The following is a 15,710-nucleotide window of genomic DNA, read 5'->3' on the forward strand; positions in this document are numbered from 1 at the left end:
ATGAGTAAGACAAACTCAGTTGCACCAGAAGACATTTGTAGGCAGGGCACGAGGCTGTGGTTCTGAGGAGGTACGTTAAATAAAGCTGAGGCTGGGAGTGGTGGCGCATGCCTTTAATCCCAGAACTTGGGAGGCAGAGGCAGGTGGATCTCTGAGTTCAAGGCCAGCCTGGTCTACAAAGCGAGTCCAGGACATTCAGGACTGCACAGAGAAACCCTGTCTAAAAAAACCAAAAAAAAAAAAAAAAAAAAAAAAAAAAAGTGAGAAGGTGGGCGGCAGATCATACAGTCTAGCAACCCCTGTTCTACAGCAGCTTGGGGTAAGGTGGTGGGAGCAGAGAGCATTGTGGGCGATGTGGGAAGCAGCCTGGCCCTACAGGCATCTTCTGTTGAGGAGCAAAACGGCAAGCAACGACAACATGGCCCTCCATGTTAGAGCCTTTCTCCTCAGTCAGACACATGGCCTAATAGTGAAGCATGGGAAGGCCAAAGGGCCGTACGGGGTGAGCCGGGTGACCACCTGACAGCAGTGCAGGAAAGACAGGCGACAGACTTGGAGTCACAGCAGGGCTGAGCTGAGCTGCAGGAGGCCTGCCTGTAGCTGCTGTCCCTGGCCACCTCTTCCCTCCTCCAGCACCCTCCAAGGAGAAAGCACTCCTGCTGATGCTTCCGCGGCACAGCACTCTGAATGGGCTCCTGGTTCCCTGTCCCTGGAAGGGCAGAGTGCCAGCCTACTGGCTCTCCGCTGCTGATGCCAAGGGCAGTTCTTCATGGAGACCAAGGAGATTGGTGCAGAGACAACATTCAAAGCGGAAGGCAGAATACGAGGACAGAGTCACAGGGGCTGGATTCCCATGTCCAGTTGGCAGGGTCTGAGATGGAGACGGCTCAGACCCACTTCCTCAGGTTCTCCTTTCCGGCTCCTTGGTCACCGTCCTTGGAGCACGTCAGGAGGACTCTTCCAGGGCGTTGACAACTTGCTCGAGGATGTCAGGGCAGTGGTCAGCTATCTGCTGGAGAATGGTGTTGGCGAACTCCTGCAGCTCTGCATTGTCCCCTTCAACTTTCTCCAACTCGCTCTGAAGCTGAAAGGGAGAGGAGAGTTCAGATAGAGCTCAGCTTATTTGTAAGGAGCGGGGACTCACCAGGGAAGGGAGGACAACCAGAGCTGACATCTCTGTGTAAAAGTGAGTGATCAGAACCTACATGTTTCCAGACTCTCATCATGAAATAGGCCCAGAGAAGTCAGCGCCGAGTCTGAGGCCACACAGTTTAACTTGTAGTGCTGACCTCACATGACGGCTGTGTCCAGGGTCCCAGACTCAGACTCACAGCCTATGGAGCTCAACTCTGTGTGGTACTCCTGCCCAAACATTTCCCTTTGCTACACACGGCTGTATTTCTGCAGCCCACAGACTACAGTTAGCTGAGGAGATTATTCTGACAGACATCATGGTTTACTGCTGAGGAGAGACCATTTTCAGTACCCATTGGACAGTCCTCTAAGCTCTAACTAACAGTTGCTGAGTATCGACATTGTGCAAGGTCTGAAAGACAGCAGGACAGGGTCCTTTTCCCGGAACTGCCTTGTAGGCTAACATGAAAACAAACACGTTAGCAAGTAAGTCACAGCCCAGTACAACAAAGGCCATGAGAGAGGCATGAGGACACACCGTGAGAGAAAACACACAACTTTTTCACTCTGGGGAGTCTGAGAAGGGATCATTAAAGGTGGCTACAGTCTGGGCCTCAAGAGCCAAAGAGCAATCATCTGGGAGATTAGATGCACATCAAAGAAACATCCAGCATGTTGGATCCTACCATGGGGTGTGGGCAGAAGAGGGTGGGGCTGAAGAGAGGTGAGGGTCAGACTGAACATGAAGCTATAGAGTTCACACCCAAACTGGTACATACTATAAGGAAACCCTGTCGTTTTAAATGGCACAGTGACAAAACTGCCTTCATCTTCTTAGAAGATGTCCTAGAAGGTTAAAAAAGCTGTTGAATGGGTAGAAGGCAAGACAGAGAAAGAAACTTTTCTAAGCACAAGGCAGAATTAAATAAAGTGCTGAGAGAGAGGACCCAGGGATAGAAGGTGCATGGGAGAAAGTGCGCGTGCGCGCGCGCGCACACACACGCACACACACGCACACACACACACACATCAACCTTCTTAAAGTAGGGTTCCGTGAGAACAGAAACCACTTGTGACAATACTAGCTGTGGGATGAGCCAGTAAGATGGGTTCAAGTACCAGGCAGGGCCAAGCAGGAAGGAAGGAAGGAAGGAAGGAAGGAAGGAAGGAAGGAAGGAAGGAGGGAAAGTGAAAACTGAGTGTCAAGTATAGTTTAGAACACAGGTAAGAACACAGCCTGGGCCTCAGTGTCAGTTAGCTGATATGACCCTGATCTCTCTCCTCTTCTGTAGGATGGAGCAGTAACGTTTTCATATGGAAGTTTTAGGGGATTTAATGACAAGCATATAGCAAGGGCAAGGTGATGCCTACTACACTGAAAATGCTTTTAAAAAGTTAAATGTTGTAATTACTGCTATTCACTGGAGAAGATGATCCAGAAAAAGCAGATTAAATAAATGGCCAAGAGAACAAAAACTTCAGAACCCCACTGCTTGTTAGACTCTTGTACTCTGAGCCAAGGATGAGTTTGATGCTTTCAAGAGCAGCAGTCAGGGAAAGCATGGTGGTCTTCTTTTGCTAACTGTAGACCCTGACCATGCTAAACCTTAGTGCATCTTTAAAAGACAAGACAGGAGTTAAATTAATTTATTTTCACCTAAGAGTATATTGTGTTTCCAAATCAAATCCTAGTAGCGTTTTATTTTATTTTATTTTTTATTTTTTATTTGATAACTGACTCTAAAATTCATTCTGATGTGGAAACATAAGAACTAAGGAGAAAAATACATTTTGCATTTGGAGGTTCTGGGGATGGACTCTAGGGTCTGGTGCAAGCTGAGCAAAACACTCTACCACTGAGTTCTGTCCCCAGCACCCACAAGGATATTTTAAAGAAGAAAGAAAAACACACCAATAGGAGAATGCTATCTTAATAACATTGTGCCCATTGGGCTTTGTATCAGCTTTTTGTTGTTGTTGTGAAAAAAAAAAAAAAAACAATTTTAAGGAGGAATTGTTTATTCCAGTTCATGGATTTAGAGGGTTTAATCCAGGTGTTAAGGACTTGGTATCAGACGGGAGCACTACTGGGGAGATGGCTGAACCTTTAAGAAGTAGAAGGTCTTAGGTCATTAGGAGGAGTAGGACTGTAGGACTTTGGGCTGACCTTTTTTCTGTGTGCTCCAGCCACAAAGTGAGCACGAGCTGCCTTGCTACAGACCCAAAAGCAATATGGAAACTGCAGATGAGTACAACCTTTGAAGCAGGGCTCAGTGCACCTCCTCTTTCTGTGAGATGACAGGATCAGACAGTCGTTATAGTGAGGGAGCTGACACACATTCTCTAGTTTATGTGTCTTATGCAGTCCCTTTAGTTTTAATATAAATGAACTCCTCCTCTCCTCTTCCTCCTTCTAAGTCCCTTATGCAGATACTATAATGAAAAATAGTTTTTTGTTTGTTTGTTTGTTTGGTTTCTGTAGTTCATCAAAATTTGTAGCTAGCATGTAAGTTCCCATGACTTTTTCCATAGATATAATTTTTTTTGTACATGTTGAAATCTTTGTATGCACAGACAGCAGAAACACTCCTGGAACAGGACAGTTTTGCTAACCTGCAAAACTAAGTGTGATTCTATGAATCAGCCAGACCTTTCTGCAAGTTTCATATGTTAGCATCTTACTTTCTTCCATATGTAAAATGTCCATTCAAAAAATCTTCTTCCATCATGGGATACTGCAAGATCTTGTGTGCAAGAACAGGTGTGGTGGGACAAGCCTGGGGTTCCAGCTACTTGGAATGTTGGGGCTAGAGGATCACTGGAGGTCAAGGTGTGTGCGTGCGTGTGTGTGTGTGTGTGTGTGTGTGTGTGTGTGTGCGTGTGTGTGTTGTACATGTGAGACAGAGTATGGCTCTTAAAAAAAGATTTTGAGGAAGAGCTGCTTTCGACTATAATCATACACTGGAGGAGGGACAATTGAAAAATGGATAGAGAGGATTATCTACAGTAGAGAAATATACTGTTAAACCAAACCAAGATTCCCAAATGCAGACTGGAGTACATGAGAGCAGCAAGTCTGACTGCTTCGAACATTCCACACATGGGATATGGTGCCTAGAGGCAAGGGCACAATGCCCAGGATGGTGTAGTCCTGTTTACCAGTCTGGAAACTGTTACTAAGGTGATGTCACACAAAACACCCTGCCTCAAACGACCCCACAGTGACCTTTATTCCTTCTTCCTGTAGCCACTGGACCACACCCTCATGTCCCCCTTCTCTCTTTTTCCCGGTCCAAGGTGGTAGGGGCCTTTCGAATCCTGAAAAGAACCTCTGAAACTGCACCTTACTAAAGCTGGTGGCAGCTTCTCAGAAGTGTACTCTCCAGCTGGTACAGGGAATGACATCAATGTTTCTTCATCTAACTTGCATTCTCGGAAGGTTAGTGAAACCTCTAGCTAAAAACTATATAGTGTATTTGCAAAAGCTAAAACTTCCATAAATTGAATGATATAAAATTACCAAGGTCTGAGACTTGACACTGTATTAATCCTGTTCAAACTAACTCACTGATTCAGTGAAACCCAAATAAATCTTAGGCAGCTATGCACATAAGAAAACGAAGGGAAATAGCTGAATACAAACATGATCACTAGGTTTATGACCAAGGTATCCTGTGTGGTGGGGAAAGGTTAGATTTTTTGATACATGGGGCTACATGAAAGAAAACTTTTATCCATATTGCAATCATACACAAAATCAGTTCCTGATGGATAATGCCACATGCCTGTAAATTCAGCACTCAGGCTGAGGCAGGAGGATTGCGAGTTTGAAGACAACTTAGGTTACACAGAGAAAACCTGTCTCCAAACTTACAAAACAGAGCAAGTCAACTATATCGAATGTGAAGGTTAAAAAGGGATACTTTGCAAATACAATCAGCCACGCTGGTCTTCTCTGGACCCCTCCAACCTCAGCATACACAGTGCCAAAGCTATCAAGGAAAGACTCCTTCAGCAGAACACAAAACATCACTCAACATGAGAATAAAAGATAAACAGGCCGGGTGTGGTGGCACACGCCTTTAATCCCAGCACTTGGGAGAGAGAGGCAGGCAGATTGCTGTGAGTTTGAAGCCAGCCTGGTCTACAAAGCGAGTCCAGAACAGCCAAGGCTACACCACAGAGAAAGCTTGTCTTGAAAAACAAGGAGGAAGAAGAAGGAGGAGGAAGAAGAAGGGGGGGATGAGGAGGGGGGAGGAGGAGGAAAGGAGAAGGAGGAGGAAGAGGAGAGGAGGAGGGATGAGGAGGGGGGAGGAGGAGGGAGGAGGAGGAAGAGGAGAGGAGGAGGAGAGGAGGAGGGATGAGGAGGGGGAGGAGGAGGAGGAAGAGGAGAGGAGGAGGGATGAAGGGGGGAGGAGGAAGAGGAGGAGTTCATTTATATTAAAACTTAAGGCCTGTAATTCTAGTACTCAAGAGGCAAGAAAATCTAGAGCTCAAAGTTGATCCTGGGCTGTGTGAGATTTTATGTCTCAAAACTCAAAAAAGGAAAAAAAAAAAAATCCAAAATAGAGCAAATGAGCAAGCAAACAAGAATACTCAAATAAAACAAAAACAAAAACAAAATCCCCACAAAACAAAACTAAGAACTTTTTCTTAGAAGAGAGGAAAAGCAGCCAATAGATGGGAGATGTTTGTAATGCATGTATGTGACAGGGACTAATAGTGTAATACATAAAGAACGCCTATAAGTCAGTTACAACAACAACAACAACAACAACAACAACAACAACAACAACAACAGCACAGCAAGCACAAAAAGGCTAAGAAACTAGAATAGTACTTTACAAAAGATTCCATTTGTCACTCAGTGTCTGTGTCTGCAAGAACATACTGCAGATTCTAGGATACCTTACGGTCAACCAAATCCATTCATGTTCATTTCTATAAAAAATAACGAAATAAAATGATGTGCTTGCATATAAGCTACACACTTTACCTCTAGATTACTCATAATGCACAATGTCATATAAACACTACATAAGTAGTAGTTACACTACGTTATTTAGAAAGTGATCAGATGACAAAGGAAGAAAAAAAAAAGCAAACTGAATGGAGCGGTGTGACAAAGGTTTCTGAGGTGTTGCTATGGTACTCTAACGTGTGTTGGTTCTCACTCAGCTGTGTACTTAGGTTTTCTGTGCACATGTCACACTATGAGAAATCTACTAGCACTAGAGCTTCCCTGAGGCTACCTAGCTCATTCTCTACCTGACACTGATGCCTCCTCCCTTCAAAAGTCTTTGCTGTTAGTTATTTTTATAACATGTTTTTGTTTCTCTTTTAACACGGCTAACACGCAAATAACGGAGACTCTTTTATATTTGCTTAATAATAAGCTTCATAATAAAATAACTGAACAGTTATTACTCTGTTCCTAACCCTCTAAGCTAATCTGGTTTCCTCCCAGCATAAATCCCAGAGATACTTGCACTCTGTAGATTTCTTGCTCTAGCTCCTTCTCCTAATATCATCTGGATCTTTCCAGGGACTCAATCCTCTTCTAACTCCTCCTCCCCTGGCTTGCATAAGTCCAGCCCTATTCTCTCCCCTGCTCAGTGATTGGCGGTAAGCTGCTTTATTAGCATATCAGGGGATAATTGGGGAGCAGAGTTTATACAAGATTGAGACAGGGCGGTCTCAGAACAAGGCTTGCAACCAGATATTGGGGGAGGGGGTATAGAAATCAGCATTTGAATTACACAATAATCTTATGCCTACACTCAGCCCTCAAATTTAACAGTCCAGAACCTCTGGCTTTCTTTCCTATGCCACATTTCTCTCTTCTGTGTATGTGCCACTCTTCTCTTTTGCTTGTGATGCTGGGGTTTGGTATATGCTAGGCAATGACCTAGTACTGTGCTACCTTCCTGGCCCTTGCGCACTAGACAAGTGGTCCACCTGAGTTCTAGGCAACCAAGGATCTACTGCTGCGCTGCCCTCCCAGGCTCTTGTTCTTCCTTCCTCTTATACCATCTCTTGGGCAATCTTGTTTAGCTTTAAAAAGTCAAAGTGAGTGTGGTAGGGTACACTTGTATCCCAGCAGAGCTAACAGCTGAGGTCCGCCACTCTGAAAATGCCATCCCTGTTGCTCCTGAGCATATCCTCTGAGAGCAGGCTGGAATGGGTTCCCTTCCCCTCTTTCAGCCCCTGAAATGACTCCCTCCCTCTTAAACAGCCAACACTGTGTGGTAGCCATTGCTCCTGTAACGTTTTCTGGTGCATATGTCCATCTCTTGCCCTGACTCTCTGCATTGTTCTCGTACCCAAGTGTGATCACTTTTTCTTCTGGCACATCTTCTTTAACTTTCTCATCCCCCATGGCTTAGTTCAGTCTTCTGACGTGTTTCCTAGTCAGTAGGGAGCACCACTGCAGCTGCAGTATTTGTTCTGTGTTAATTCCTCAGTCCTCCTGTAAACTCCTGAGGAATTCTGTTTTATACATGAAGCTGTCTATCAAAATGCCTGCTAACAGCAGACAATCTAAGAATGGCCCATGAAGTGAAACTGTAGGAACACATCCTGATTTTTTCCAAAGACATTTTCTTTCCTATCTGTGCTGCTAGGGCTGTGTTAGGCCCATGTGCACACAGGTAAGTGCTCTCCCACCTAGCTGCATCTCTGAGGAATTTTTAAAGATCTGCCCGCTGAGGTAGGATGTGACTCAGAAGCACCGTGCTTGTTTCATGGAAGGCCCTGGGTTCCAATTCCACAGAAACACAACCAAGAAATCAAAATCATATGAACCTCCTGATGATGATCCAGGCCTGTGTTGATAGTACCCATTCTGCCCAAAGTTCCCAAAAGATGGCGTACAGGGGCAAGTAAAAGACATGAAGGCAGCCACTGGCAAGAAGTGTCTAGCTTTTCCATTGACTCTTAAACTCAAAGTGATGTGATTTCTAAAGGGACCTGAGCCAAGAGTCACAAATACAGCAGTGATCCCACATGGAACACTCAAGGTGATGTGCACACTGTTAGGTGTGCCTTGGTCTCTAACTCAGAGCTGTTGTGAAGCCACAGACAGAAGGACCAGCAAATAAATGGAGCAGAGATGGGGGTTCTCCAATTTTCCACCAAACACAGGTGCTGTTGGGAAGGGTTGGCCAGCCTCTTTCTGCCTGTAGTGCCGAGTACTCAAACAGCCAACATGGAAGGTATAATGACAAGGAATATAAGTGGGAAGCATGGAGCAGGAGAGAACAGCCTGCAGTGACGTGGCTGTCTTAGGACCACTGCCTGGAACATCTGCTCAGTATATGCTATGACTTAGGAACAGGACCCGTATGTCTCTCCATAGACAAGACACAACACAATAGGGAGTCACCAGAGGCCCACATGTTAGAAATTCTTAAAAGAGAAAAAGGTGAGTATTCTGTAGATTTGGTTCCATTTCAAGGTACACTGCTGTGAGATGAAAGAGGTTTTCTGATGAGCATTAGAAAGGCATGCCCAGAGAGGTCTCCAGATAAGGTCAGCAAATGGCTGGCATGACTGAGTTAACTCCATTTCCAGATGGCTTGGTGGTAGGCACAAAATTACACAGAAACGCTTGGCTTGACTTAAGCAGAACTTGAGTTTTTTTGTTTTTTTAAACAACTAGCTCTCAGGACATGGGCTTTGGAGTCTGAGCTGTAAAACTGAAGAGGGTGGTACCCTGGAAGTGATAGGTCAAGTAGAAATGGCCTCTCGTCTTGTCCTATAGCCCTATAACCCAAACTAGCAGCAGTTTAGGAATTTATGGAGGCACAAAATGAGCTTCCCAGTTTCAGTATCTCAAACATACGGAATAAATGCAATGTATTTTGCTACTCTGCCGTTCTGAACAGACCATAAAGCTTACAGATTGGAGGGACCCGAGAGCATAGTGACTTCTCATTTGGGAAACTATTTCTTACAGGCATCTGGTCACTGTTTTCACACTGTAGAATTTACTAGCATTGGTGCCAAGGGAAGCTAGAGCCTGATCTTCAAGATTTTTACAGCTTCCCCACAGGTTAAAAACAACACCCCTATTCCTTCCAAAAAGTACTAGTCTATGCACTGACATGAAGGAACATCTGCCTTCCCTTCCCTCATACAGGAACAGCACAGTACTTTATGCTTTGAAGCTTGAAAACCATGCAATTCCAGTATTATCTCCAATCTTAGAACACAGTATTTGTTAATCATGTTCTGGATGAATGCTAGCCATATGCCTTAATGTAACTGGGCTTTTCAGTGTTACATTACCATTGTTTTTATAGTTAGTTTTCAAAGGTTGAAAATTATTTAAATCAAGGACCAAGGGCTATGGCTCAATGACAGGGCACTTGCCTAGTATGACCAAAGCCCTGGGTTACATTCAAAGGTCCACCTTCCCCCAAGCCAAACCTAAAACCCAACTAAGAGCTCCTCTGCCACAGCACTCAAAACACAGCAGCTGGTAGCAGCAGCCCCTTATCCTGAGTGAAATCAAACATCCAGGAGTCAACTATATAACCCAGGTTGCCCTGGAACTCTGTATCTTCCCACCTCTGCCTCACTTCCTGTACTTCCCTCCCCAATCGCCACCCCCAGCCAGACAAACATCTAATTACAGAAACACTTGGCTTGCACATCTCAGTCAAAGCACAGTAATTCTGAAATTTCAGTTCATAGCCTGGAGGAAGACAGGCCTGAAGAGGCCTAGTGGTGGGGTGCTAGGTGGATGCAAGTACTCACTTCAGCAAACTTTGTAGGCCCCACCCATAGGCCAGGCTGGGGTCAGAAGTCAGACCTACTGTTTCCAGACGTATGTGCACTCTATCTGCAAGTGTTGCTAAGATACTAATGCTGTACTCTCTAACCTACTTATAACCAGACATGTCTAAAGTGCAGCTGCTTTCCTGTCTTAGGCATGTGTCCCCTTTGTGATATTGTGCCCTAACAACTCCCCAGGTCTGTCTCTCTTGGTAGAGTGCTAGATCTGTTCTGAATGCGTAGAGACGGAGAAGACAGGTGGAGCACAGCAGCACACACAGCTATGAAAGAAAGAAGTGGGCACAGAAGAAACTCCACAGAGCACTCACAGTGCTTTGGTTGGTGCCCTATGCGTGGATTTTGAAGGGCCAAGAGAATGGGAATCACTTCCTATAGCAAAAGGTCCTTTGAACACTAAAGAACTATGGTATTCTGTCACCTTCGAACAATAAGCTGGTTAGCCCTGGTGGCTTACTGATCAGAAGCAAAGTCCTGAGGCAAGGGGTAGGTGGCCGCACCCTTGTTGTCATGCCTGGAATCGACTTTATATGGACTCACAGTGGCATGGTCTAAGCAAACATTTCCAGCTACCTAGAATTCTCACAGTCTTATTTTTAAGTTGATTTGGCAGTACCTCGCTCATCTGCTAACTGAAATGACTGAGACTTGCCCACCATTATGAAAATGAAAGAAAACCTCCGTCTTGCTGAAGGGATCTATCACAACAGCAGTAATGCTCTGGGAAGCACAGACCCGGCAGGGTGGTTGGCCAGCCCCATGTGTTTGGTTTGGCTCTCAGAAATGAAGAGTGTCAAAAGGGAAAAGATGAAAAACATCCCCCCCCCCAAACCAAACAATGGATGAGGAAATCTAATGCTCAAGCTGTCAGGGTGGTAAGAATGCGGCCCTGTTGCAGCTGAGATTTAAGTGCAGAACCAGCATGTGGCCCACTCCATGTGCAGCTGATGTCTCTGCCCAGTGGGGAGAGCAAAGGAAGCGTTGCAGCCACTGTGGCATGTGCACAACATGCCTATTCCCAGGACTGCTCTGTCCAGCATGTGTATCCCACTTTAGAGTCAGTGATAGGTGAAGACTGAAAAGGCTCCTGTGGTCACTTAGTGCAAGCTTGACATACTGTCTGATTGGTCACTCTTGGAGAAGGTGACAGGATGCTCCTTAGTGGGTACACACTCCTGGCCCAGTAACACAGAACCATGGCAGGGGTCTATTCATGACCAAACTTTGGGGTCAGGTGGGCTCATCAATGTGGTGACCATTTCATGGATGACTGTGTACTGTGGTGAGAAGTATCACACAGCGATATGGAATGCTTGTGTCTGGTTTGCCTGGCATGAGGTGGATGGGGGCAGGATTGTGTGTTACTCATTTTAGCATGTTGAAGAGAAGAAAGTATGGGGTATCTTTTGAAAGCTCCTTAAGGAGGGTTAGGGCAGAAAGAAAAATATTCTCAAAATCTCTTACATCTCGGACTTTTGTAGTCAATAATCACACAGGTCAAGAAGGGCAGGGCCACTTCAGTTTAATCTGGCTCAATGAACACTCAAGGCTCTCCATGCTATCAGCATAGCTCCCCAAGTACGGTGAAACCATGGCGTTTAGATCTCCAACACCCTCACACAGCTTTGGCCTAACCCAAGCGCTTGGAGGAGGACAGACAGGTCTTTCCTCCCACATTCTCCTTCTAGGGAGCCAGATACAGATATGGTGGTTCAGCCTTCAGGAGAAGTAAAGGGAGGAATTCAGCTGAACACGGGCCCCAGGAGACCAAGAAACCCTGGAATCATTCTTTTGCATATAACCCGAGACGGTCAACCTAAATAAACCAGAGCCCAGATAAGGCTGCACATTCCCTGTGCAGTTATCCCCAATGTCTGTGGGACCACTGCCTATGACTGCATGACACTAAATAGGACTTAGGAACAGAACACCAGGGCTCTATTGTCCTATAAGGAACAAAGTTACAGCCCTGCAAGAAGCTAAATAAATACCCCAATACTCCTTATTCAGTGATGGCACTGAACCCCTTTTCTCCAGAAAGATCCACAGGCTTGTGTGGGACACTTCATTGCACTACCCTGAGACACACTCAGCCTGAGCTGGCACTAAGTGTGCAGACAGCATCCTGACAAGATGTTCTGCATCTGAAAGCGTCAGTTGCTGCAGGAGTTGACACATAGAGGGAATTTACATCCCAGGCTGCAAGAGCAACAGCAGCCAATACCTGAAACAGAAGCCTTACTTGCCACCTGGCTCTCCCATCCTGGATGAGACATTTCACTTTTGGCTTCAGCTGTCTGGAGACAGGTGCTCTTCAAATTCTTCCCAGACTCCCCCACGTCTGACTAAGCAGAGCCTATCTCTGGTGTGCCTTATCAAATGAGAGTCAAACAGTGGCGCCCAGCTGGAAGCCACAAGCTATTTCTAGCCTGAGGACGTCTCAGCTCATGAGGACTCTGCTGCTCCTGCTCTGGGTCTCACCAGCAGGGGCCAGAGGCTCTTCCCAAGAGTCCCTCCTTCTGCTTTGCATTTTGAGCTTCACTTGTGGAACACTTTCCTTTAGGAACGAATGCTGATGGGAGTTCAGTTTCCCTTCAGCTCTGCCAATGTAGAGTGACTTCCGATAGATGCTACATGCATTGTATCACCTGGTGCGGTCAGAGAATCTGGAGAACACCGGCCCACCACACTAGCCTAAAGTCACCATCGCATCGCATCACATCACATCCTGTTTTGCCCATCTGGAAATAAGATCTGTCTGAAATCTGGCTTATAGTTTGATCTAAAAAGACAAGACTCAGTCTGATAACATTAAAACCATTATTTTTCACCGATAAGGACCCTATGGAAAATTTTATCCACCAGAACCTGACCTGTAGGGCTAAATTTCAAGGCTCCTTTCTAGCCAGTAAGCTTATGCTAGGTTTAGCATTTTCTTTTGTGTCAATGGAAGGGAAAAGCAGTAGGGTAGGTTTGTGCTGTGTAGAAAAGGACCATCACTGTATCCCCCCACAACATTCCTGACATTACTCATGAATGATGTTGTGACTACAACAGCTCTTCCAGAAAGGCCCTGCTGGTGAGTGCTCCTCACATGGCTCTCTGGGTGGAAGTGACCAGCAGCTCTGTGTCCTCTTAGGACACAGGATGTAGTCTGCAGCACCCCTTACCTTTGGGTAGGCAAAAACCCAAGGCTTATTTGGAATGTAGTTTCTATAGCTGGTGTGGAAATCAACTAAATCAAAACCCTGAAACAACACCAGGAGTGGTGACACATGCCTATAATCCCAGTGGATCACAGGCAGTTAGAGACTAGCCTGGTCTACAAAGCAAGTCCAGGACAGCCAAGACTACACAGAGAAACCCTGTCTTGAAAAACCAAACCAAACAGAATAAAGAAAAAAAACAAAACAAAAAAACTATCCAACCAAACAAACAAACAAAAACCAACCACACAACCCTCCTCCCCAAACAAACAAACAAACAACAACAAAAAAACAAATTCCTAAAACTAGGCTCTGAAGTGGACCCAATAATGCTTTTATGGTCTGAGCTGTGTCCAGCCCAAATTTTGTAAGTTGAAGCCTTAATCCCCAGAACCTAGGGTATAGCTGTATTTGGAGATGGAACCTTTAAAGGGTGATATGTTAAAATTAGACCTTTAGAGCCAGGTGTGGTGGCGCACACCTTTAATCCCAGCACTCGGGAGGCAGAGGCAGGCGGATCGCTGTGAGTTCGAGGCCAGCCTGGTCTACAAAGTGAGTACAGGATGGCCAAGGCTACACAGAGAAACCCTGTCTCGAAAAAAACCAAAAAAAAAAAAAATTTAGACCTTTAGTATAGGTCCTATCCTGTATGACTTGTAGTAGTAGTCTGGATACATGCAAACATTGGGGACGCTCGGGTACACAGGCTAGATCATTCGAGGACATAGTGAGAAGTCTGTACCAAAAAACCAAGGATCCTAGGACCAATACCCTGACCTTAGATTTCCAGCTTTCAAAAATGAGGAAAAGATAAATTTCTATGTGAGCCCCCTAGTCAATGATCTTTAGCTGGAAGAAGCTAATAGATTGCTGCTGGTATGCAATGTGGAGGAGCCCACTGGCTATTATACCTTGTTCTAACTCTCCATGTCAGAAATGACAGGCAGTGTGGTCTTCTCCCACTTTTCTGACTTAGACCCAAAAGGCTCTCAGCACTTTATGGTCCCAACAGCAACAGCTAGAATACCTGGTTAGTATGAAGGGAAATTAAAAAATAGCTGGGAGTTTGGGGACCAGGCATGGAGGCTGTGTGAGTATTCTCCCTGTCGGGTGGTGGTGGATGCAGTGAGAAATGACAGCAATGACACCGCCTGTGTTCGGATCCCTCTTTTGATTTGTCCCTGAGAAGCTGAGTTCCACGGAAGAAGGGTGCTCTTCCTCACATTGCTGTTTGAAACTGTACACCAGGTTTTTCTTAGAGAATTGCCAGTGCACACAGCCACTGTCACCTTCATGTGCTCAGGCAATGGAGTAGACACTAGCTTCAAGAACTGTAAGTGGTTTCTATTTCTAGATAATTCCAGTGAGGTTAGTACCATCAAATGTCTGGTAAAACAAAACAAAACAAAACAAAACAAAACTAAAGCTCTGAAAGAGAACTTGTTTCAAAACCCTGTGTCTGGACTGGAAACTTTACATTCCAAAGGTTCTGAGGCTCTTAGGACCATGGTGACAGAGAGGACTATGGTGGTGTAGCTTCCACAGCTTCAGCTAGATACATTTTCTTCCTGCCTTAGTTGAGATAGCCTGACCTGTAGGAGGTGACACTGGAGATGGTAGGTTCTGTCTACCATAGTCACTACAAAAACTTGTCTGTATTCTAACATGGTAAACAACTGCCCCCACCAGAGCTCTCATGGGTTCCCTTGAGAAAACACACACATACACACACACACTACAGGTCCTCTAATTGGTAACTCTTCCTCCAATGACACAAATAAGGTTATTCTGCATTTAGCACACACCTGTACTTTTGTCCTTTGTATATTCTTCCATGTAGACACCAAATACCACATACTATTCTTATACTGGGAATGAATGGAGAATAGTACTAAATGTCTGCATTCAAGAATGCAAAAGTGTGATTTCTGACTATAATTTTCTACAGTCAAATCCCCATTTCCTCTTCATTTTCTTTACTTAGAGCTAGGAAATTAACAGCAGAAGACAGGCAAGAGTTTTAGGTTCTAGTATCCAAAGCCAGCACCCTGTCAGCTTTGAAGCCCTCAAGTGCTATGTGCTCAGCTCTATGCCATCTTCCTCCTTCTCTTCACAGACGCCTCAGGCATAGTGTTCTCTCTTCCCCAGCACTGGGATTAGAGGCGCATACCACTTTGCCTGGCTTTCTACTGTGGGTTCTAGTGTATGGGGGTCAAACTCAGATCCTTATGCTCTTTGCATAAGCACTTTTATTAACTGAGCCATCTCTCCAGTTCCAATTTTTATTTTTATTTTTAATTAAGCTTTCATTGCCAGATGTTTCAGCATCCAACTAGCAAGATACTCTGGAAACAGAAAGTGCCAGACTGTGTGAGAGCATAACTGAGAAGGAGAGAGAGGCTACTATGCTGTGTATTTTTCATAGATGTGTCAAGACACACACAACATGCACACATTCCTACGCTCAGTTCTGAGGCAAACACATTTATCTTCAGGGCTCTGCTATTCTCTGCTAGATTGCTAGCCTTGCCTTTCGCAGCCTCTCACATGCCGCTGCCCCCAGCGCTTTGAAGA

At 45.2% G+C, this 15,710-nt stretch overlaps 1 protein-coding gene across 6 annotated transcripts in view; it reads right to left on the reverse strand.

Annotated features, from left to right (window-relative positions):
• Positions 1–858: 858 nt before the first annotated feature.
• Erc1 (ELKS/RAB6-interacting/CAST family member 1) overlaps positions 859–15,710 on the reverse strand; it is a 259,649-nt gene continuing 244,797 nt past the window's right edge. For all 6 annotated transcript variants that reach the window (XM_051155233.1, XM_051155234.1, XM_051155230.1 and 3 more), the window contains one exon: positions 859–1,084. In XM_051155233.1, the coding sequence (XP_051011190.1) occupies positions 947–1,084 (138 nt within the window). In that variant the 3' untranslated portion in view covers positions 859–946. The remainder of the gene's footprint in view (positions 1,085–15,710) is intronic.

This window comes from Acomys russatus, chromosome 13, assembly GCF_903995435.1.
Source record: "Acomys russatus chromosome 13, mAcoRus1.1, whole genome shotgun sequence".
Taxonomy (NCBI): Eukaryota; Metazoa; Chordata; class Mammalia; order Rodentia; family Muridae; genus Acomys; species Acomys russatus.